General features: G+C 44.1%; 1 protein-coding gene across 6 annotated transcripts in view; it reads right to left on the bottom strand.

Annotated features, from left to right (window-relative positions):
* Nucleotides 1–19,945, bottom strand: part of KIAA1217 (KIAA1217 ortholog) — a 255,962-nt gene extending 236,017 nt beyond the window's left edge. For 4 of the 6 annotated variants that reach the window (XM_074946093.1, XM_074946089.1, XM_074946092.1 and 1 more), the window contains exon 1: nt 5,116–5,399. In XM_074946093.1, coding sequence (XP_074802194.1) covers nt 5,116–5,229 — 114 coding nt within the window. In that variant the 5' untranslated portion in view covers nt 5,230–5,399. Of the gene's footprint in view, nt 1–5,115; nt 5,400–19,769 lie in introns of those variants that run through there. The other 2 variants (XM_074946095.1, XM_074946088.1) reach the window with 2 other exon arrangements.
* Nucleotides 19,946–25,802: the final 5,857 nt, after the last annotated feature.

Raw genomic sequence — 25,802 nt, 5'->3', positions numbered from 1 at the left:
CTTCAACTGATATGGCTTCTACAGGTTCATTTTCTTTCTCTCTCTTTAAAAAACTTTTTACCGGTATAACTTGTAAAACAGGTTCACCTCAGGGATTTTTTTCCCTCCTCCCCTTTGAAAGTAGTTTAGCATTTTTAACCTTTTAACTGCAAATACTTTTTCATCCTCAGAGCCATTGTCCTTGTTTATAGAAAAGGAGTACTTGTGGCACCTTAGAGACTAACCAATTTATTTGAGCATAAGCTTTCGTGAGCTACAGCTCACTTCATCGGATGCATACTGTGGAAAGTGTAGAAGATCTTTTTATACACACAAAGCATGAAAAAATGCCTCCCCCAACCCCACTCTCCTGCTGGCAATAGCTTATCTAAATTGATCACTCTCCTTACAATGTGTATGATAATCAAGTTGGGCCATTTCCAGCACAAATCCAGGTCCCCCCGCCACACACAAACCCACTCTCCTGTTGGCAATAGCCCATCCAAAGTGATCATTCTCCTCACAATGTGTATGATAATCAAGGTGGGCCATTTCCAGCACAAATCCAGGGTTTAACAAGAACGTCGGGGGGGGGGGGGAGTGAGGAGGGGTAGGAAAAAACAAGGGGAAATAGGTTACCTTGCATAATGACTTAGCCACTCCCAGTCTCTATTCAAGCCTAAGTTAATTGTATCCAATTTGCAAATGAATTCCAATTCAACAGTCTCTGGCTGGAGTCTGGTTCTGAAGTTTTTTTGTTGTAAGATAGCGACCTTCATATCTGTAATCGCGTGACCAGAGAGACTGAAGTGTTCTCCGACTGGTTTATGAATGTTATAATTCTTGACATCTGATTTGTGTCCATTTATTCTTTTACGTAGAGACTGTCCAGTTTGACCAATGTACATGGCAGAGGGGCATTGCTGGCACATGATGGCATATATCACATTGGTGGATGTGCAGGTGAACGAGCCTCTGATAGCCTGGCTGATGTTATTAGGCCCTGTGTTATTAGGGGGAGGTATTTTTTCATGCTTTGTGTGTATAAAAAGATCTTCTACACTTTCCACAGTATGCATCCGATGAAGTGAGCTGTAGCTCACGAAAGCTTATGCTCAAATAAATTGGTTAGTCTCTAAGGTGCCACAAGTCCTCCTTTTCTTTTTGCGAATACAGACTAACACGGCTGTTACTCTGAAACCTGTCCTTGTTTATATACTTTTTCCTGGCCCCTACTAACCACAGTCACTCCCCGCAAAGCAGGCAGCAATGTAACTCAATGGGCTCATATACAGAGTGAGTACTCCAGTGTCATATGTTTGGCACCGCACTCTCGTTGGAGGATAAACACATGTCACTCCAGAGCTGGAGAAGCTCCTTTCCTTTCCTTTCCTTTTTAACCTTGTTGTAGACCTTTTTAGTCCCTCACTCTTATGAGCATGTAATATGGTCTCGACAAAGGCATGATACATGTAGGTATTGAAGAAGTTTCCACTATACCTCTCTGCTCTGTTAATATACATAAATCCTGAGCTGCAACAAATCCTGGCTACTGTACTATTCTTGAGACTATTAATAAAAGTAGTATCTAGCTTTTACATGGCTAACCATGCAAACAATTAGAATGAGACCACTCACTATTATTTGTTATTTCTATTACAGCAGAGCCCAGAGGCCCTTTTGCTACGCACTGTACAAACAAAGACAGGCAGCCCGTCTTGGTGAGCTCTCTGTTTCAAGACAAGACACAACAAATGGGATGATAAGAGAGAGAGAGGAATACACAGTTACAAAGACTATGTGCATAGCTAGGAGTTTTCAAGTAATTAAAAATTATAAGATACAATTATAATGATAATTATACAATGACAAATTATAACGAACAATAGATCAGCAACCCCTCTAGCTTTTTACTTAGCCATTTTCAGGTGGTATTTTCCTGTAGACATTATGGAAGAATTTACAAAAGCAGGGCAGTGGCTTTAAAAGCTGCTTCAGAGAGGGCTTTCTATGCATAAAGCCAGCATGGAAGAAAGCATTAAGACACTGTGGAAAAAGCAAATGATCAGCCAAGGCTGGTATCATTCGCAAAGTCAAGGGAACAACATGACACGATCATCAAAACTCATTTTCACCTCTAATGTTTCACCATAAACTAGAGGCCAAATTCTCTATTGTACACATCTCCTGGCTGCAGTGAAGAGCGAGAGAGAAGGCCCAGAAGAGAGCCAATTAAAGCCTCTTGATTATCTGACCATCTGACCAGTTCTATGTTGGTCATCACCCTGGTAGAGATTAGAGCAAACTAGGAGCTGCTCCAAACTGTGTCATCTGATAATGGTCCCCAACAGACCATCTACCGACTGGGAATATCTGGAGTGTAATATAGCCTAACCATATCACTTTGACATTGGGGTTGCCAGGAATATGGTGGTATAGTATCTGGCTAAGACTGCAAGGGACTCCCCACACACATTGGAGTGCAACAGGAGTCAAGTTGATCATGTAAACGTTCAAAGTCTGCATAGGTGTAATAACCCATGTTGGTATTTTGTATATATAATCTATGTGTGTGTATATAGTACTTAGCTCTTATATAGCATGTGTGCACATATGTGTATGTACCTTGTAAACACACATGGTACACACACACTGAATATTTTAAAATTATAATATGTACACACATACATAAAGACAAAATTGCATTACAACCTTCACTATGGAGCTGCTAACATATTCCCATTACATGCCCGCGTGCATACACACACAAACGGTAAGGAATAACAATTAGCTCTGAATTGTGTGTCTGAGATTATAACAGACTGTTCTGACACATTTCTATTAAAAAGTCGCTTACTACCAAATAGATACTTATTTTTGCATGTTTTAATGTGGTTCTTTGTTTGGTTTATGGATGTTTAAAAAAACAAATGACGAATGGATGAGATCTCCATTCCTGAAAGCACCCAAGAAATGTGGCCTGATCCTTTGATAGTAATTTCAAGATAATTTTGTTTTAAAGTTTACCCTCATTACAGATAGTACGTATGTCTAATCATCAAAAAAATAGAAACAGGCTATATTCACATAGATTTCATTCCCCAATAAATTATCAGATATGACACATTTTAAACAAACAGCGAGAATGGTTACTGCATTCCTTCTGAAATGTATGGGCTTCAGAGAGAGATCAAGTTACAACTTGTGTAGGGTGTCCTGCTGCGTAGGCTGTTCAAACCTAGGTTTGCAGTGTCTGCACCACTGGAACTAAATATTTACATGACTCAAAAGATCTTATCTTCGGTCTCCCCCTCCCCCTTTATTTAATTTGTATGCTATCTTTATCTACCACCCAGCACATTCCACACAACCATGAAAGTTCATGAAAGAGATAAAAAGTATAATCACTGAAAAAAATCCAAGACTTTCAAAGGAAGGAAGAGGCCTGTATGAAAATAGGGCATAAATCATACCAGTTAATGCCGAGCACATAGATAAATCTGAGCTCATTTTCTTTTCTTTTACCCACAATTTTATTTTGAAGCACTGGAAGACTATGATCCTAGATTCCTTGGAATAGATGGGGGAGCGGGGGAAGGATCAGAGAGAGAGAGAGAGAGAGAGAGAAGAGGCCTCAATTTTCAACACAATGTGCTGACCTAAGGGAAAACCTCCAAAATGGTAGGACTTTGAAAATGTTGAGCAAGAATCTCAGATACATTAACACCCTAAGCTAATAAAGAAGAGGTGGCTTACATAATAAGTACCTTCCTCATCACAGGCACACAATATGAGGGGCCTTTGAGGAAGAAGTATTCACAGATGTGAAATAAGAAATGTCTCTATATAAAACACGGACAAGCATATGAATCCATGGGAAGTCGAATCACAAGGACTACAAATATGCTGCTAAATTCCTTTGATTTTTACTCTCGATTTGCTGTTAACTAGTGCTGGAAAACCTACAAGCACTAAGAAAAAAACCTTTAAAAAAGGTGGCCTCCCATCATTTGTCAGATTGAGCACATTGGACACAATGTTTTTTTTCCCACTGAACAGTACCCTTTCTCCAGGTTTGCCAGCCTCTGAATTTTTCAGCTTACTTGGCATTTAACTACTTGACCCATAAATACAGAGTTGGGCTTTTGTTGTTGTTTTTTTTAATTAAATCCATGTAGTGAAAAATTAATTATGGACCAAAATGTTTATTTTTCTGTCAGGTTTATTTACAAAGTTGAATGCTGTACTCAGCAATAGAGCACATCACTATGTCCTGAACAGTTTCATTCACTACATTCTCTGTGTTCAAAGGTCAGCATGGCAACATTTTCAGCTTGTCCTGAGAAATACATCAAGATGCCACATCTTCTATGGGCCCAAAATCTGCTTCTCCCTGCTGAACAGTCACTGCATGCAGCCAAGAAACAAAGCAGTGTGAGGCATGTTTCTTAGAGACCAGTACCTGCCGTCAAGATTGTTTGGAGAATGCAGATACTTGAGGATGAGTCCACTCCATTTGTGTTAGTGGATTCCAAAGCAGAAAAGGCAGCAAATAAATGGGTAACAGCCATAGATGCCGGAACTAGAGGTGCTGCCGCACCCCCTAGCTTGAAGTGGTTTCCATCATTTACAGGGTTTACAGTTTGGTTCAGTGGCTCTCAGCACCCCCACTATAAAAATTGTTCCTGCGCCCCTGGTAACAGCTCCAACTGAGGTAAACCTACACTGTCGACAAATGTTTTCTTTTCTGCTAAGCTTGGCTTCCCAGGCTGAAAATGTAGCTAAAGCGAACAGCTAGTCCCACATTTTTAGGCAAGATGGTTAGCTGTCACCTGAAGAGGAGATAAATGTTCTCTTTGACTATTCTGATTTCATTTTTGTCCTGCTAGACTCTAATATATAAACCCTTCAGAAAATTATTCATTTCAGTGAATGGCACAAAAATGGCATCAAATAGTCATACTCTTCCCCTTTAAAAAAATCTAAAAAACAAAACAACAAAGCCAACCCAATTACATTTGTTTAGGGTCTGCTACAGTCCCATTTTTTCTAACCATTTAACATTGAATTTTATAAAAGTTAGAAATATGTTTTGTTTTTTTAAACAAAAAACAATAAATTACTTTGTTTTCATACCTGATCTCTCAGCCTTTCTTGGTGTCCCATTATTGCTGTAGCGTGATGGGGATATTTCTGCTTCAGATGTTCCAGAAAAGCCTCTCTCTTTCTGTCCATTTCTGATGTCTGCATTCCCAGTATTTCTTTGGAACTGCGAGGTCCACCTACAGTATGTCTGCGAGGGATGTTGCGTGTAGGCTTTGGATTGGATGTATTATTGTTTCCAGTTGCAAGGAGTTCTTTAGATCGAAGACATTCTGCATCGTCTAATGATGTTACATGCAAATTGTTTTTTCCCTGGTCTGAAAAAAATAAAGAGTATTATAAGAACATAACCCCAACAGTCACATTTATAAGGAAAAAATATAGTGAGGTCAATTAAAAAAATACAGTAGTATACAATATCCTGTTCTACACCACTGATGGGGAAAGACGTGTTATTAAGCTTTAATAAAATACACAGACAGAATTGCTTATAGCAGCTGTATTATACAGTACTTAATGCCTCACAGAAAAATGATCATTTAAGAAAGATGTCCCTTTATACTATTTTCACTATTGTCTGAAGTAAAAAGAAGATAAGGCAAAGCCTTTACTCCCTAACCTTTAAAATCTAAAGGATGCTTTCCACAAGAAGAAACAGTTTTCTTCCGTATGTTCCAGTACATCTAATGAGCCTGTAACTAGTCTCCTTAGGGATACCAACTGATAAAATTCCATTGACAAAGCAGATTTGAAATCCTTAATCTTTTCAAAGTATGTTTTCCACATGCTCTGAAATGCCTATGAAATAGTAAGAGAAGCACTTGGGATTTGTTTCTGTTTTCTGACTTTAGCCAGGTTTTAAATGTCATGGATCTCACTTCGATTTTATACCTCTCTGAGACAGCAGATTGGAAAATACAGCATCACTTTTTCAATAAACCACTCCTCGAGAAATAAAATAAAAGCAAGTTTTATGTGATATAAAAGAGGAAAAAAGTCAGATAAACTTTACAACTTTAAAGTCTTCTTTAAGACCAATGGCCATGGATACTTTCACAAAAAGACAGCTAGACACAGAGGGTATATTAGTGTTAGCTTATCTGAAGGTAGCTGTGTAACATGAATCCTCTGGTGCCTGAAGAAGTGTAGGTTGGAGGTTTGTTACCTAATACCTATGAAAAAATCCCCCTCTCTTTTGTCAGCAAAGGGAATAACAAACAGCAGCATTGAAAAGGCCTCCTAAGTCCATTTGTAGCCTTACTCACCCTTGTTATGCACCCTTGAATGTGCTTATTAACATTAACTCTTTATGTTCATCCCTTTAAATTTCTTGCTTCATTTATCTCTATATACTGCTATTTCACTAAAAGTTATTTCACTAAAAGTTCACTAAAAGCACTCCCAGTAGATCTCTAAACACATCTCTTTGCATGTTACTGTATTTTGGGAATTGATACATTCTCCCAACTTTCATAGATTCATCAATATTAAGGACAGAAGGAACTATTAGATCAACTAATTGGACCTTATGTTTTATGACCTCCTGCACACAGGTCACCCAGTTGCTCCTGATACCATTCCCACTTGTCTGACAAATCCACCATTTCGGTCCTCACCATGCAGTAATCACACGCTGGTGGACCCCCATTGATTTCACCTTAGATTGCATGTTCTTCAGAGGAAAGGACTTTTCTGTGAGCTATCTAGCACAGTGGTTCTCAACCAGGGGCATGTGTACTCCTGGGGGTACACAGAGATCTTCCAGCGGGTACATCAATTCACTCATTTAGATATTTGCCTAATTTTACAACAGGTTACATAAAAAGCACTAACAAAGTCAGTACAATCTAAAATTTCAAACAGGCAAACTGAGAAAGTAAGCATTGTTTCAGTAATAGTGTGGCTGTGACACTTTTGTATTTTTATGTCTGATTTTGTAAGCAAGTAGTTTTTAAGTGAGGTGAAACTTGGGGGTATGCAAGAAAAATCAGTCTCCTGAAAGGGGTAGTACTCTGGAAAAGTTGAGAAAAAATGGTTACCTACCTTTCATAACTGTTGTTCTTCGAGATGTGTTGCTCCATGTCCATTCCAAGTAGGTGTGCGCATGCCGCATGCAAAGTGGTTGGGAGGTTTTTCCCCTAGCAGTACCCATCGGGTCAGCTGTGGAGCCCCTGGAGTCGTGCTTTCATGGTGATGTATATAGGTCCCTGCCGATCCGCTGACTCCTCAGTTCCTTCTTGCCAAAATACCCTGACAGAAGGGAGGCGGGTGGGTCTTGGAATGGACATGAGCAACACATCTCAAAGAACAACAGTTACAAAAGATAGGTAACTGTTTTTCCTTCTTCAAGTGCTTGCTCATGTTGATTCCAAGTCGGTGACTCCCAAGCAATTCACCCAGTCGCAGACTGCAGCACCTCTCTGCCAAATGCTGCATCGTCTCTAGCCTGCTGAGTAATGGCGTAGTTGATGTAAAGGTGTGGACTGATGACCATGTTGGTGCCCTGTAGATGCCCTGAATGGGGAGCTGTGCCAGGAATGCCGCTGAGGATGCCCACATCCTTGTGGAGTGTGCTGTCAATGCTGGGGCAGGTATCTTTGCTAAGTTGTAGCATGCCCTGATACAGGCCGTGATCCATGATGAGATCATTTGGGAGAACACCAGGAGCCCCCTCATCCACTTAGCAATTGCAATGAAGAGCTGTGTTGACTTTCAAAACGGCTTCATCCTTTCAATGTAAAAAGCTAACACACATCTGACATCCAGGAGTGGAGCATCCATTCCTGGTTTAACTAGCATGTGGCTTCGGGACGATCACTGGAAGAAAATGTCCTGATTTGCATGGAATTGCGAAACTATCTTTGGGAGGAAGGCCAGATGCGGCAGCAACTGTACCTTGTCCTTAAAAAAAGCAGTATAAAGGGGCTTGGACGTCAAGGCCTTGAGCTCAGACACCCTCCTGGCAGAAGTTATGGCCACTAGGAATGACACTTTCCAGGAAAGACAGAGGAGCGAGCATGCTGCTAGGGACTCAAAAGGAGGGTCCCATCAGCGTTGAAAGCACCAGGTTGAGATCCCATTGTGGGATTGGATGTCGTACCAATCCCCCGGATCCAGGGAGGAGACAGTGGAAGCCAGGGAAACCATGCGGAACTTTATCTTCTTCCTGAATCTGTTGAGGTTTCACAGGCCTAAAATGACAGGTTTCAGAGTAACAGCCATGTTAGTCTGTATTCGCAAAAAGAAAAGGAGTACTTGTGGCACCTTAGAGACTAACACATTTATCTGAGCATAAGCTTTCGTGAGCTACAGCTCACTTCATCGGATGCATACTGTGGAAAATACAGAAGATGTTTTTTTTATACACAGAGATCATGAAAAAATGGGTGTTTATCACTACAAAAGGTTTTCTCTCCCCCCACCCCACTCTCCTGCTGGTCTAAAATAAGTCTGAGCCCACCCTTGGCCTTCAGGATTAGGAAATACTTGGAATAGAAACCCCTACCCCTGAACTCTAGAGGAACCTCCTCTACCATCCCGAGTAGTAGCAATGATTGCACCTGAGAAGAGTCTTTGAAGAGGCATGGGGAAGGAGGGTGGGAAGGTAGGAGGGAACAGAATTGGAGAGAATATCCCAATTCTACCGTGCTCAAGACACATTGGTCTGAGATGGATTTGTGCCCAGGCATGGTAGAAATGGGACAGACGGTTCACAAAGGGAGGGGAAGGATCCAGGATTTGAACTGGTGCGTGACCTCCGGGCACACCCTCAAAAGCTGCTTCGCTGAACCCTGGCCCTGGTTAGAGGAGGACTGAGAGGTCCTCGGTCTATAATTCCTGCCCCACTTCCTGCTGTAGTCCTGTCTAGGGGGAGCAGGGTAGAAGCAAGTGACAGGCTGTGGCATAAAATGCTTCCTCTGGGCAGGGCTGGCATATGAAGCCCCAGAGACTTCAGAGTCTCCCATGAGTCTTTCAGGCTGTAGAGCCTAGAGTCTGTTTGCTCCAAGAAAAGCCCTAAACAATCAAAAGGCAAGTCCTGAATTGTCTGCTGGACTTTGTGCAGGAATCCCAACACCTGAAGCCATGAACTGCTTCTCATAGCAATGACTGTCGACATAGTACAGGCTGCCAAGTCCACCAAATCTAGGGAGGCTGTAAGGAGGTCCTCGCAACTACCTTGCCTTCCTCAAGGACAGCAGCAAACGCCGAGCGGAGTCTGCCGGCAGTAACTCCTTGAATTTGCACATGTTCAAAGCATTAAAAATGTAGCAGCTAAGCACTGCCTGCTGGTTGGCAATGCACAGCTGGAGCCCTTTGGTAGAATACACCTTCCTACCGAAGAGATCCAGCTTCTTTGCTTCCTTGGACTTAGAAGTTCATCCCGGTTGTCCTTGCCTTTCCTTTTGTTTGGCAGCATCCACCACCAGAGTGCCCGGCTGAGGATGAGTGAACAGATACTCATACCCTTTTGAAGACACAAAGTACTTTCTCTACACCCATTTGGCCATGGGAAGGAAGAGAGGTGGGCATTTGCTACAACATTTTTGTAGTGTTATGGATGATCTTAATGAGGGGTCCCTCAAGGGACCTTCAGGCACGAGACTGTCAACCACGGGGTCGGTCTCCTCCGACACCTCCTCTGTCTGCATTCCCAAATTCTGTACCACCCTTCTGAGCAAGTCCGGGTGGGATCAGTTGTCTAGGGCCAGCAGCATGGTTGATGTCCCCACCACTGCTTCATCAGGGGAGGATGATGCCCGTGGTGGCACTGGGTCTTCCCGATCCTCTGGCTCGCGAGGATCCCCTCTGCACTGAACGCCCTGCGTAGTGCTGGACTTGATGGACTTCCCTGAGAGTCCAGAGTCGACGGTGCTGGCTGAGTCAGAGCTGGAGCAGGGTGTCCTGGCATGGGACACACCCCACTGGTGCCTCCTCGCTCCACTGCTCTAGTGGGAGAGCAACCTCTGTCAGTCTGTCTTTTGTGTGGGACCGGCGAATGGGAGCGGTGCCGGGCACTTGCACTGGAGGAGGTCTTTGGTGCTGGAGAACGATGGTGCAGAGGGTCTCTGGAGCCAGAGTCCTTTCTCAGCGCCATGGCCTCTCTTAGCCCTGGTCTACGCTACGAGTTTAGGTCGAATTTAGCAGCGCTAGACCGATTTAACCCTGCACCCGTCCACACGACGAAGCCATTTTTGTCGACTTAAAGGGCTCTTAAAATCGATGTCTGTACTCCTCCCCTATGAGGGGATTAGCGCTGAAATCAACATCTCCGGGTCAAATTTGAGGTAGTGTGGATGCAATGCGATGGTATTGGCCTCCGGGAGCTATCCCAGAGTGCTCCCTTGTGACCGCTCTGGACAGCACTTTCAACTCCGATGCACTAGCCAGGTACACCAGAAAAGCACCGGAAACTTTTGAATTTCATTTCCTGTTTGGCCAGCATAGCAAGCTCATCAGCAGAGGTGACCATGCAGAGCTCATCAGCACAGGTGACCATGCAGTCCCAGAATCGCAAAAGAGGTCCAGCATGGACCCAACAGGAGGTACTGGATCTGATCGCTGTATGGGGAGACGAATCCATGCTATCAGAACTCCATTCCAAAAGACAAAATGCCAAAATATTTGAAAAAATCTCCAAGGGCATGAAGGACAGAGGCTATAACAGGGACCCGCAGCAGTGCCACGTGAAAATTAAGGAGCTCAGGCAAGCCTACTGAAAAACCAAAGAGGCAAATGGCCGCTGCGGGTCAGAGCCCCAGACATGCCGCTTCTATGATGAGCTGCATGGAATTCTAGAGGGTGCCCCTATCCCTACCCCACCCCGTCCGTGGACACCTGTAATGGGGGGAGTCTCACAAAACAGGGATGAGGATTTTGGGGACGAGGAAGATGAGGAGGAGGAGGATAGCACACAACAGGCAAGCAGAGAAACAGTTCTCCCCAACAGCCAGGAACTATTTATCACCCTGGAGCCAATATCCTCCCAACCCTCCTAAGGAGGCTCCCAGACCATGAAGCCGGAGAAGGCACCTCTGGTGAGTGTACCTTTGTAAATATAATACATGGTTTAAAAGCAAGCATGTTTAATGAATAATTTGCCCTGAAGACTTGGGATGCATTCGCAGCCAGTACAGCTACTGGAAAATTCTGTTAACGTGTCTGAGGATGGAGCGGAAATCCTCCAGGGACATTATTAAGGGAACATTCAGAGGTGGCCGTTCCTGCTGGGCTGTTTTCCTGTGGCTGAAAAGAAATCATCTCCGCTTTTAGCCACGCAGTGTGGGGGGAGGGGTGGGGGGGGGGGCGTTCACGCTGAGCTGTTCGCGTTTGGCTGGCAGGGATCTTCCCTGATACTAGTCACGCGGTGGGAGGAGGGGTGAAGTGATCACCCCAGAGAATTGCTTGGGGAGGGGGGTTAGTTGAGTTTCTGCTGCACATTAACCAGAAAACCGCAGCCCTTCCTTTTAAATGGCCAACCCAATGGGTGCATGGTATGGAAAAGGAGGGTGGTGCTGTTTGAAACCATTCCCGCATGTTATGAAGGTTGAAGAAGCCAAAAGACTGTGGCTTACCATGGCTGCCTGCAAGCTGAATTCTGTTGCCCGGCCCTGCGTGTGTGATCTCTCACACCAAACTGGCAGGTTCTCAATATAAGAGGCAAAATGCGACCTTGTACCGAAAGCACATGTGCTATGTAATGTTAACAGCTTGGTTCACCATGAAAGAGTCTACCCATTGTTCTCTAAAATGTGTCTTTTTAAACACTACTCCTCTCCCTCTTTTTCCTCCCGCAGCTGCAAATGTTTCAGCGCTCCCCCTATCATCTCTGTCCCAGAGGCTAGCGCAGATAAGGCGGCGAAAAAAATGCACTCGCGATGAAATGTTCTCTGAGCTCATGCAGTCCTCCTGCACTTAAAGAGCTCAGCAGAATGCGTAGAGGCAAACAATGGCAGAGTCCAGGAAAGCAGAAAATGAACATGAGAACAGGAGGGACAAGCAAGACGAGAGGTTGTGGGAGCAAGAGGAGAGGTGGCGGCGGCATGATGAGAGGAGGCAGGATGCAATGCTGAGGCTACTGGGGGATCAAACGGATATGCTCCGGTGTCTGGTGGAGCTGCAGGAAAGGCAGCAGGAGCACAGATCGCCACTGCAGCCCCTGTGTAACCGCCCGCCCTCCTCCCCAAATTCCATGTCCTCCTCACCCAGACACCCAAGAACACGGGGGTAGCGGGCTCTCCGGGCAACGAACCACTCCACCCCAGAGGACTGCCCAAGCAACAGAAAGCTGGCATTCAATAAGTTTTGAAGTGCAGTGTGGCCTTGTCCTTTCCTCCTCCCCTCATCCACCACCCCACCTGGTACTTCCCTCCTCCCCGACCCCTCCCGGGCTACCTTGGGTATTATCCCCCTATTTGTGTGATGAATTAATAAAGAATGCATGATTCTGAAACAACAATGACTTTACTGCCTCTGCAAGCAATGATCGAAGTGGGGAGGCCAGTTGGCTTACAGGGAAGTAGAGTGAACCAAGGGGGAAGGTTTTCATCAAGGAGAAACAAACAGAACTGTCACACCCTAGCCTGGCCAGTCATGAAACTGGTTTTCAAAGCTTCTCTGCTGTGCCCTTCTAATCACCCTGGTATCTGGCTGCGCTTAATCAGTGGCCAGGCGATTTGCCTCAACCTCCCACCCTGCCATAAACGTCTCCCCCTTACTCTCACAGATATTGTGGAGCACACAGCAAGCAGCAATAACAATGGGAATATTGGTTTCACTGAGGTCTAACCAAGTCAGTAAACTGTGCCAGCGTGCTTTTAAATGTCCAAATGCACATTCTACCACCATTCTGCACTTGCTCAGCCTGTAGCTGAACAGCTCCTGACTACTGTCCAGGCTGCCTGTGTACGGCTTCATGAGCCATGGCATTAAGGGGTAGGCTGGGTCCCCAAGGATAACTATAGGCATTTCAACATCCGCAACGGTTATTTTCTGGTCTGGGAATAAAGTCCCTTCCTGCAGCTTTTGAAACAGACCAAGGTTCCTGAAGATGCGAACGTCATGTACCCTTCCCGGCCATCCCACATTGATGTTGGTGAAACGTCCCTTGTGATCCACCAGTGCTTGCAGCACCATTCAGAAGTACCCCTTGTGGTTTACATACTGGCTGCCAAGGTGGTCTGGTGCCAAGATAGGGATATGGGTTCCGTCTATCGCCCCACCACAGTTAGGGAATCCCATTGCAGCAAAGCCATCCACTATGACCTGCACATTTCCCAGAGTCACTACTCTTGATAGCAGCAGCTCAGTGATTGCGTTGGCTACTTGGATCACAGCAGCCCCCACATTGGATTTGCCCACTCCAAATTGATTCCCGACTGACCGGTAGCTGTCTGGCGTTGCAAGCTTCCACAGGGCTATCGCCACTCGCTTGTGAACTGTGAGGGCTGCTCTCATCTTGGTATTCTTGCTCTTCAGGGCAGGGGAAAGCAACTCACAAAGTTTTATGAAAGTGCCCTTACACATGCAAAAGTTTCAGAGCCACTGGGAATCATCCCAGACCTGCAACACTATGCGGTCCCACCAGTCTGTGCTTGTTTCCTGGGCCCAGGACCGGCGTTCCACAGCATAAGCCTGCCCCATTGCCACCAAGATGTCTAAACTGCCAGGGCCCATACTTTGAGAGAAGTCTGTGTCCATGTCCTCATCACTCTCGTCACCGCGCTGCCGTCGCCTCCTTGCCTGCTTTTGCAGGTTCTGGTTCTGCACATACTGCAGGATAATGCGCGAGGTGTTTACAATGCTCATAACTGCTGGGGTGATCTGAGCGGGCTCCATGCTTGCCATGGTATGGTGTCTGCAGGAGAGCAGAGTTGCAGCAGAAGCGGTGGTTGACAACGGATGCCACAAGAATAGATATTTACAGAGAATGACGAGAGGAACTGCAAGGTGGATTCATAAGAGCAGGAGAGCAGAGTTGCAGCGGAAGTGCGGAGGACGATGGTTAGTACCGCGCACATTTCCCAAGGAAGAACACACGTACCCGGGAGCCCATGACAGACAATATGGAGAAATTCGCTATTGAGACAATAGCAGCAGAGCAGAGTTGCAGCAGAAGTGGTGGATGATGACGGTTAGCAGTCCTACTGCACAGTCTGCCAAAAGCAGTATGGCGTCCGCACGGAAAAAAAGGCGTGAAACGATTGTCTGTCATTGCTTTTCATGGAGGGAGGGGCGACTGACGACATGTACCCAAAACCACCCATGACAATGTTTTTCCCCATCAGGCACTGGGCGCTTAACCCAGAATTCCAATGGGTGGCAGACACTGCAGGAACTGTGGGATAGCTACCCACAGTGCACCGCTCCGTAAGTCAATGCTAGTCACAGTAGTGAGGACGCACTCCTCCGACTTAATGCGCTTAGTGTGGACATACGCAATCGACTGTATAACATCAATTTCTAAAAATTGATTTCTATAATATTGACCTAATTTCGTAGTGTAGACATACCCTTAGTGAGACTGGTGCGCTCCACACCGAAGTGCTGAGCTTGGGGTCGGACGCTGCCTGTGCTGGCTGGGGATGAAGGGCTGACTCCACGAGGAACACTTTCAGCCTAAAGTCCCTCTCCTTCTTAGGCCTTGTCTACACTACTGCAGTAAGTCGACCTAAGTTAGGCTACTCCAGCCACGTGAATAACATAGCTGGAGTTGATGTAGCTTAGGTCAATTTACTGCAGTGTCTACATTACACTGCGTTGATTGGAGACGCTCTCCCGTTGACTTATCTTACTCCTCTCATTCCAGTGGAGTACCAGAGTCTACCAGAGAGCACTCTTCACTAGACCCGCAAAATTGACCCCCGCTGCATTGATCACAGGAACATCGATCCCCAATAAGTGTAGACATGGCTTTAGTCCTTGGGCAGAAGCCTCTACAGATTTTGCACTTCTCAGTCTGATGTGCTTCCTCCAAACACTTTAAGCAGGAGTCATGTGGGTCTCCCTTTGGCATAGGCTTCTGACAGGACCCGCATACCCTGGTCAGGAAACATGGTGGGGGGGAAACCCTCAACTAAAATGTATCTAAACTAACTATGAACTACTAGAACTAACTAATACTAAGTTGTCAAACTATTTACAGGTACAACAAGAAAAGTCCACTAGGAGATCACTTGCTGTAGCAAGAGAAGAGCTGTTCCAACGACCGTCACTGGTGGTAAGACAGAAGTGCGGAGGTGGTGGGTAGGCAGGGACCCTATATACACTGCCATGAAGGCGCGACTCCAGGGAGCGCCACAGCTGACCCGATGGGTACTGCTGAGGGGAAACCTTCCAATGACTGTGCATGTGGCACACACACACACACCTACTTGGAATCGACATGAGCAAGCACTCAAAGAAGAACCACTGATCTAGCACACTTGTGGACACTATAGTAATAACAGTGTTCTCTACTTATAGATCATTATACCTATTATAGTAGAGACAGTCCTGAAATAAAAGCCCAAATCCAAATGTCACCAAACTTTGAGAAGTATGAATTTGGCTGCTCTCTCTGTGACAGGCTGAACCTAAATCTTGAACCCAAACAGCTCCACACCCATCACCATACTCTGAGTGTCCCTAGCCTCTGTTTGCCAGAAGCTGGGAGTGGATGACAGGAGATGGATCTCTCAATGATTGTCTGTTCCATTCATTCCCTCTGACACACCTGACATTGGCCACTGTCAGAAGACAGGATAGTGGGCTAAATGGATCACGGGTATGACCCAGCACAGCTGTTCTTATGTTCTTAATATTCCTAACCCTGGAGAAGTTTAGATGTGCATCCAAATTCAAACTTTCTTGTAAAGAGAAACACTACATAAAAGCTACAGAAAGATAACGTGCTGCAGACTCAGAACATCACACTCCTTCATAGTGATAAACATTTTTTTTTTTTTACCTGTCTTGCATACATGTTGGGAACTGGCAATACACCTCTTCTGTAGGAAGCCCTAGAGTTCAAAGCTAGACTTTCATACTAAATTTGCCTCCTTAATGTGTTCCTTTAAATATGTGCAAAACCAAAAAAACACAATCAATGCAGTTTTTAAATCTTTAGCTGATTTTGAGCAAGCCAGCATTCCTAAAAGTGTCTCCAACGTCAGAACATCAGAGCTGCAGCTACACATGTTGAGGTCTATTGGACAACGCAAATTTTCCATGTGTAACTTAATTACAAAAACTCCCAACCTCAATAACTTTGTGATGATACTTTCTGAAAACTCAGGGAGAAATCCTACCACCAGATGCACTGAGATTTGTTTGAAAGAAGTGGTAAAAATGAGTATTTTGTTTGTAATAAAGAAATGTGCCTATTCCAAATGCATCAATGGTTCAAAAGGTTTTTGTAGGCTGTGCACCCACATCAGTGGATCTCCAGTAAGAGGGATAATCTGGCATTTTTAATCCATCACACTCCAAATATAGATATTATATTTCTGAACTTGTTGAAATGGAAGTGCCAGGCAAAAAGACGTTCTGTATTTCTGGTTGAACAGGGGCCATCTCAGATGTCTGAGTATTAGGCATAAGCATGGCTACGTATATACCCCTCACACACAAACCCCCTAATGTAAGGGTCACAATAGCAGCTGTGAGCACTTCCTTGAGGATACAATACAGGCCTTTTCTACATTTGCTGTGGCAGGTAGGGCATGTGTAGCTACATGCCACAGTGAAAAGCAGGCTGCGTTCACACTTGTCACTGTGGTGTGTAACTACATGCAGCAGTGAAAGCTCTGGCAGCAGGGAAAAGCTCCGGTAGTAAAGACTCCGGCAGCTCCCCACCTGTTGCCTCTCCCAGGCCAGAGCCTTTCCTTGCTTACAGAACCTTTCACTGCAGTGGGGAAAGGCTGTGGCTGCAGGCAGACAGTGAGAGACTACACTGCCAAAAACAGAAGTACAGACATGGGAGGCAATGCTTGGGCATGTAGAGAGCTGTGTTTCATACACACCCTAGAGTTCAGGCACGTAGGGCACTCTACTCACCTAAGCTGTCCCTCACTGTCTACACTGTTATTTATACCGATGCTATCCAGGTGTGCGGTGTCTGTACTCTACACACTGCCATGAGTGTAGATCTACCTTAACGTGTACAACACAAAACACAACAGAAAGTTCATTAAATTTGTAATCCTGCTCTACATCTCATGCAAAACCTATCCATGCTCCGCACTTGAGTTCTTAAGAGATATCTAAAGATTCATCTATTAGCATGAAGAGACTCAGAAACACCAAACCAAAGTGTTTTATCATTATTTGTTATATACGAAGACTTCAAGAAGGAACCAAAAGACATGGTGCTATGTTAGCCTTTTTTTAGCCTTTAGCACTGCATGTGAGAGAAAAACACTGAATTCCTAAAATTATCCAAAATGTAACATTTTTTCCCACACATAACTGAAAAGAAACAAATGCAAACTAATTGTTACCTTTGCTATGTCTAGGTTATGTTATTAATACATATGTTACATGACACATTCTTTTCATGGCATCGACAGACATGTAACATACGACAAAACACTGCAGTCCCCACTGCTTTCTTTTGGTGCACAACTTACATTGATTAAGAATCCGGAAAACTAATTTGGATAAAATAATCCCCCCTCCCCCCGCCTGAAATTGAACCAAACTGAACTCTAACCCTTTCTGAAGCTCTGGAATGTCTGCATTACAGAGCCCCTTCTCAAATCTCCTCCTAAAGTACTTCCCTTGCACTTCTTACCTGGTGGCAGGTCACCTTGGGGGAAGGCAAGAGAAGGGATTGTGAAATACTACAACGCACACTGGGGCATTTTAGCTCCAGGTGCATGTGAAGATCATAGTATCAGAAGCAGCGGAATCCAACAGCAAGTTTCTGGATCCTGCTACTACTGAGTAGCAGAATGGGCAGGCTTTCCACACTTTAGAAAATACATATGGGATGAGAGGGCATTGAGGAAAGTGTCAGCTTAACAACCATCCCCCCAGAAAACTTTCTAATGGGTAAAGGATCATCTGATTGTCCCTAGAAGACTGCATGGGTTGTAGGCAGGAGGAGGATAAATGTATCACCCCTTAAAAAGGGGTAGGTGAGAGAGAATGTTCTGAGGATGCCAGAGGTACGAATATGATAAGCCTATCATGCTCTTGAAGAGGAGACCTTTTACTTGAGAAATTAGTGGGTTGCTGGACCTTCCTCTTTAAGAAGGTCTGGTATCATGGTGGATGGCGGGAGGACGAATGGGATGTGTTGTATGACTGGATAAAGGCTTTGTGAGGACTGGGATAGTGCTCAAAAGGCTTGAAAATCTGAACTGGGTGCTTATCTGAATTAAACCCAAATTCAAAATTTTCTGAGATTCATCCATCACTACAGGAAATATAATTTAATGGAGAAAACTTACAGGAAAAATTAATTTAACTTAATTTTTGGCCTACAAGTGGTATGTCCATGATAATCCATCATGATAATCTTTTGGATTAATTGTTGTGACCTGGATCTTCCAGTTTCAGGAGCTGGTCCAGACTTACTTCGGCTTTCTACCATCACATGAATATCAGTATATTTTGCATGGATAGTATGGTAATAGCATGTTATTTCTTTTTGCAATTCAGGAACACATTTTAGTGAACGTTTTGTTCTCCGTACACACAAAGGTGCGTGAATACACACACCCGAACGATATGGATGGACTATGAGTTACCCATTGCTCACATATTTGCTATGATCTGGCAGAATGTCAAACAGTACTAATGACCACATTGGAGTTTTGTTTATTATATGCTTTTTCCGAGTATGCTACATATTCACAGATATTACTGACTTTAAATACTGTGAAATACCAAAATATATTTTCAATTGCCATTTATACCCAAACATATTATGTTTATTTTTATACAAACACAGGAGCATATATGTTTCACTGAAATCTGCATGAGAAACACAATACAACATGCATGTGTATTGGAAGTGTTCAAAAAGCTACCATGATTGGTGTTCTATAAATACTTATAAGAGATAAATTTAGATTAGATATCTGTCATGCCACCTGAATGTTTGTACAGAGTGGAATACCCTACATAAAAATTCATCAGGAAACTGTTTGCATTAGGTTTCAGACAAAATACAGTGAGTGCAATTGTAATTGTACAAATGCACCACAGCTGACCTTACATGAAAACCATGCTCATAATTTCTTGGCTTCATTCCAAAATCAACCCACCTTGTTCCACACAAAGTAAATTCATCTCATGACAATCTACTGTAGATCTATGCGTTCTAAAATAGGAATTGAAAAAAAACCGTAATCTCAGTACTGCTTCTATAAAATGAAATGTTTCTCTGCTTCTGCTGTTGGAGTATAGAGAATTTAAAAGGTAGCCGATAGTATTTATCCTTCCCTAGGGAAGTAACACACTCCATATCACACTGCTTAGTGTGTCACAAAATGTGACATCAATATACACTCTGCTTTAGCTCTTAAATAAAAATCTCTCCAAAGAGAAAGTTAAACATAAAAATCCCCAAAGTATCAGGCAAGCCTTCAAAAGTCACATGCACAAGAAGCACACTTTTTATTCCCTCTACTTCTAGTTATAAAAAGCAGCAATGAGGGACGTGTTTAAATGTAACTCCATCTTTGACTGATTCTGTTACTTACCCTTCATCTGTCTGCTGTCTGTTGAACAAGCCAGGCACAGCTCAGATTTCTGGCTTTCATTTTCCTCCATTGTCCCTGCCTACTTCACAAGCTTTCCTTGAAAACTTTTAAACTGCAGGTTTAAAAACTACCAGAAGCAGCCTCCAGGAGAAAAGAAAGAAAACTAGCCTTCTCTACAGTACAAAGTTCATTTAAAAAATGAAGTGCATTCCAGAAGTACAAGTATCCGTTATGGAATGGTGGGCAGTACTTTCAGAGGCTGCTGCTTTTGCTGCTGTTGCTGCTGGAATAGTCCCTGAACACTTCTCAGTGAGGGCCCCAACAGGTGATGGTCTTTTCTGCGGGAAGGACTCTAGCCGGCTTGTTTTCCACTGCTCCCAACTACAGATATACTGCAGCCAAGTAGCATTATGAAAGGGAACATTTCAAACAAGATTACAGGCCTGAATCTCAGCTGGAATCTGAATCCTTAGCTTTCTAAATCTCTGTCATGGGACAAAGCCATTCCACAGAATATTTTTTAAACACATAACCACTGAGCCCACAAACATCCTGATAAATGTTCCGGTGTCTTTTTTTAATGTGCAGTTTAAAAGTAATTCACTATGTAAAAACTGAGGGAATTTTTTCTGTTGAATACTTTCAAGCTGCTCAGGAACCAAGCAGAATGTAATTAAGACATATAAATCCTACATTAGTGAAACCAATAGAACTGAGTGTAAACCACAGCGAGCAATATATAAGATGGAAATCTGGCCTAGATGGAATTTGAAGAGGAAAGTCAAAGATATACAAATAAATATCAAGTGATTATTTTTCAATAGTTCAGAAATTAGAAGCCTGTATGAGATACAGTAGACACACTGTGTCATGAGGCAGTTACTGAGGAAGATAAAGATGTTGCATCAGTCTCCACCACAGTTAATTTTTGGGAGCATACCAAACCTGAACCTACTCTTTTAAGGTAATAATACAGAGGTGTTGTCAGATATTGAGATGTGAAAAGACAAGGTGCTGGAACAAACTGATAAATTAAGGCACAAGCAGCCAACAGGATCAGATGGGAAATCTGTCCAAGAGTTCTGAAGGAATTTAAGAATGAATGGGGGGCTGAGGTGCTAATGAAATGCAATCTCTCAAACTCAGATACTGTCCTGGAAAAACAGAGGCTAGTTAATGTTGGAGATATCTAGTACTGATTTCTGGACACCACATCTCAGAAAGTTTAGAGAAGAAATTGAGGTGGTTCTGAGATGGGTGATGAAAATTATGAGAGATATGGAAAAACTTCTCCATGAAAATAGATTGAAAAGACCGGGCCATTTCAGTTCAGAGAGAAGACAAATAAAAGGATGGGATAAAGATATGCAAAAGAATTAATAGAACACAGAAGGTCAATCAGGGGGTCCAGTCTACTGTCTTTTGAGGAGGTATAAAGGCAAAGCCCATAAAATAAATGGGAAAACTCCCATTGATTTCAATAGGCTTTAAGTCGATGAAACGGAAAGACAAAAATGTAATAATAATAAAAAAGGAATTCTTATATATATATATATAAAATAAATAAAAACCCTGGGGAACATTGCCACAATACATCATTGACAGCAACAGTTTCACAGGATTCAGAAAAGGACTGAACACTGATATGGATAGGGTGACCAGACGTCCCATTTTTAAAGGGACAGTCCTGTATTTAAGCCCTCCTGCAGGTGTTCTGACTTTTTCTTAAATATGGGCAAATTGTCCCGTATTGTCTGTCTCCCCCCAATCAGTACTGGTGGGTCCTGCTGCTGGCCGGATCCCTGCTCGCCAGCCACCCGCCCACCAGCGGTGAATGGAGGGCTCCAGTGGCTGACAATGTGGGTGGGTGGGGAGAAGATGCAGCATGCGGGGCTGGCCACTCCCCTGGTGATCCGTCAGCTCAGCCCCAATATGTGCCGGCTCTCAGCCAGCAGGGCCCCGCCCCCGTCCCGTTTCTGGCCTGCACTGGCTGCGCGCTCTGAGCTGCGGTGGCTGGTGAGTGTGGGTAGGCGCCAGGCGGCGGCCGGTTACATGTTGCCTCTGCTGCCCACCCATCAGCCCTTTACGTGCTCCCCCTCTCACTGTCCTCTCCCTGCTTTGCCCCTTCATCCCCCAGAGCCCCACTGCTCCTCCATATCCCCCCTGGTGGGTCGCATCCCACTCCCAGCATTGTGTGAAGAACCAGCCCCTGGTCAGAGCACTCAGCTCACCAACAGCCTGGCTAGCAGGCCCCTTCCTTCCTGCATTGCCTCTGGCTGGGCCAGCACCCCGGGAAAGCCCAATACCCTCTGGCCTGGGGTGCTGGCCAGGAGAAGCCAAGCCCTGAATGAGCCAAAGCCCTGCACAGCACTTGCATGGGGAAGCTTCTCCACTCCTCAGCTAAGCTCTGGAGTGGGAGGGGGGAAGCAATTTCCAACCTCTTCACACCCCAAACCTGCACGCTCCACAGCAGCCCCCGGGGCAGGGGCTTAACACCCTCTTCATCCCACCCCCACCCCCGGGTCCTGCCCCCAGGGAGCACGGGGCTACTCTGTCCTCCAGACACCCTCCCCTGCTGAGCCACCTCTCTGTCTGGGTTTGCTGAAGCCCCTGCAGTCAGGTCCCCTGGGCCTTGGTGCACAATGCTGCCTTAGGGCTTAACCCCTTCCTGCCTGCATTGTAGCCAGAGGCGGCTGGCTTATGTTGGTGGCCAGCAGCAGCCTGGAGGTGTTACTGCTCAGAACCATAGAGCTAAGGGTAGCCTAGAATTCCTCCCTACCTGTAAGGGGTTAAGAAGCTCAAATAACCTGGTTGGCACCTGACCAAAAGGACCAATGGGGAAAGAAGATACTTTCAAATCTGGGTTGGGGGAAAGGCTTTGTTTGTGTGTTCCCTGGGGAAGCAGAGAAGCATCAGGTCAGAAAACTCCTTCTCCTAAAATGAGTCTCAATATTGCAAAAAGAGCAAGTAAATAAGGCAAGGCGCGTTAGATTATCTTTTGTTTTTAGCTTGTGAATTTTCCCTGTGCTAAGAGGGAGGTTTATCCCTGTTTTTTTGTAACTTTAAAGTTTTGCCTAGAGAGGAATCCTCTGTTTTGAATCTGATTACCCTGTAAAGTTACCTTCCATCCTGATTTTACAGAGGTGCTTCTTTTGCTTTTTTTTCTTTATAATGAAGTTCTGTTTTTTAAGAATCTGGTTTACCTATTTGGTTGGAAGATTATTCTCAAGCCTCCTCAGGAAAGGGGGTGTAGGGCTTGGGGGGATATTTTAGGAAACAGGAGTTCCAAGTGGTTCTTCTCCTGAATCTTTGTCTAACTCACTTGATGGTGGCAGCAGTACCCATCCAAGGACAAGGAAGGATTTGTGCCTTGGGGAAGTTTTTAACCTAAGCTGGTAGAAATAAGCTTAGGGGTCTTTCATGCGAGTCCCCACATCTGTACCCTAGAGTTCAGAGTGGGGAGGGAACCCTGACAGCTGCCTTTCAACACTGTGTGGGCAGGAAGGGACAAGCTGCTTCCAGCCACACTGGAGTTGTGGCAGGAAGAGATGAGTTCTGCAAAGACACGGGCCATGTCATCCCTTCTCCCCCTCCTCTTCCCCTGCGCCTGGAAGCAGCTCTGGGCAGAAATCTGGGAAGCGCGTGGGGGGCGGGGGCGGGAATGTGACCCTGCGTGCCGTCCCCTGCCAAGTGTTGCCTCGGGAACATCCCTCTGCATCCCCTCCTATCACCCACTGGGAGATGAATTTTTAAAGTATCTCTCACAGGACACAGCTTCCTCTGGAACGCCCTCTTAAAGGTGATTCCTTACTGTGTGTAGATTTCCCAGACAGGACACATAGACCCAACTAGAGAACCTTCTGCAAAGTCTGAGGAAGGTGATGTGAAGGAGACTGACATCTCTACATCCCTCAAACCAGAAGAGATTTGCTTCTGGAGGTTCTCTTCTGTATGTGTATCTGGGTGAAATGGTTGAGCTCTCAATTTGGATTTTTGTACGCTGAAAATTTTTAATTTTTTGAAAATTCAGTACAGAAATTAAAAGAACACAACTTCTCCACTCCCCGTATCCAATGGTCCCAATCATAGTAAGAGAAACTCCAAATCCTTTGAGTCCATTACTATTAACAACTGAAAAATAATCAAAACCACTGTTCTTTATATGCTCTGGATTAGATCAGACACACATATTCTCTTATTAAAACTACCTACAAATATTTATTTTGTTCCTTACCAATAATTTTTACTCAGTCTTGGAAACTGGCAAAGTTCCCAGAAACTCAAAGTAGCACACAAAATGTCCATAAAGAAAAGATGGGGAAAGCAATCTAAATGTTTGTGCTGCTATTTAAGATTTCCAACATAGCATACTAATTACTCTGAATAAAATTATTCTATAGCAGACCAACAATTTAAAGAAAACATTTAGTGGGATGTACAGTATAGCTACTGTAGTATTTTTATTGACTCCAAGTTATACTCTGCCTACTCTGATTTTTGCATAAGTTAGGCCCAAAAGTTATGGCTGTCCTAAGTAACTCAAGTTGACCTGTGTTTTTAAATCACATATAGAGGGTACACCTTCTGTACACAAGGAGAAGATAACAGAAGTCCAAAAGAGGCAGATAATGTGGGCAAGAGGGAAGAATTAATCAAAGCAGGCAAGTTCCACACAGAGAATGGAAAACTTTAACAGCATTGATCTAAACTTCAAGTTAGCAAGATGAATCTTCCAGCAAGTTAAATTGGCCCCTTGACAACATTAATATGCAGAGTTGGACCTATACAGCAAATAAGCCAAGGTCTCACTGACTTTGCAGCAGCATTACCTGGCAATCTACATATAAGGATGAGCTGTTTTGTTTTGTTTTTAAACAATCCTGCCATGTTCTAGGTACAAACAACAGACTTTCCTTCAGCTTTGGAGATGCATGTAGTCTTGTTCTAATTTTCTTTTAAACAAATATATCCATTGTAATCAATACCATAAAGTTCAGCTCCACTATTTTTGAATGCATCCCCACAAAGTCATTGTCATAAATATAAAGGGAAGGCTAACCACCTTTAAATCCCTCCTGGCCAGAGGAAAAAACCCTTTCACCTGTAAAGGGTTAAGAACCTAAAGATAACCTCGCTGGCACCTGACCAAAATGACCAATGAGGAGACAAGATACTTTCAAAGCTGGGGGGGGGGGAGAACAAAGGGTTCTCTCTGTCCATGTGTTGCCTTTGCCGGGACCAGAGCAGGAATGCAGGTCAGAACTCCTGTAAAGGGTTCATAAGCAATCTAGTTAGATATGCGTTAGATTCTGTTTTGTTTAAATGGCTGATCAAATAAGTTGTGCTGAATGGAATGTATATTCCTGTTTTTGTGTCTTTTTATAACTTAAGGTTTTGCCTAGAGGGGATTCTCTATGTTTTGAATCTGATTATCCTGTAAGGTATTTACCATCCTGATTTTACAGAGGTGATTCTTTTATTTTTTCTTCAATTAAAATTATTCTTCTAAGAACCTGATTGCTTTTTCATTGTTCTTAAGATCCAAGGGTTTGGGTCTGTGTTCACCTGTGCAAATTGGTGAGGATTTTTATCAAGCCTTCCCCAGGAAAGGGGGTGTAGGGCTTGGGGGGATTTGAGGGGGAAAGACGTTTCCAAGTGGGCTCTTTCCTGGTTATATTTTGTTAGACGCTTGGAGGTGGCAGCAATAAAGTCCAGGGACAAAAGGTAAAATAGTTTGTACCTTGGGGAAGTTTTAGCCTAAGCTGGTAAAAATAAGCTTAGGGGGGTTTTCATGCAGGTCCCCTCATCTGTACCCTAGAGTTCAGAGTGGGGAAGGAACCTTGACGTCTTCCTCCTCAGAACCCCAGTGCAGTGAAACACTACAGGAACTTTTTCTAGCCAATATCTGCTTTTTGGGATCAGTCCTCAAAACTCAATTACCACAGAGAAGCTTGTAATACTAAGAATAACCTTCACCATTTGTTCTTTTGTCTGCATATTTACACTGATTTCTTCACATTGGCATGTAACAAT

The sequence above is a fragment of the Natator depressus genome, chromosome 2 (genome assembly GCF_965152275.1).
Source record: "Natator depressus isolate rNatDep1 chromosome 2, rNatDep2.hap1, whole genome shotgun sequence".
In the NCBI taxonomy this organism is placed as follows: domain Eukaryota; kingdom Metazoa; phylum Chordata; order Testudines; family Cheloniidae; genus Natator; species Natator depressus.
The sequence above is the reverse complement of the archived record's forward strand: the minus strand, read 5'-3'. Positions and strand labels throughout refer to the sequence as shown.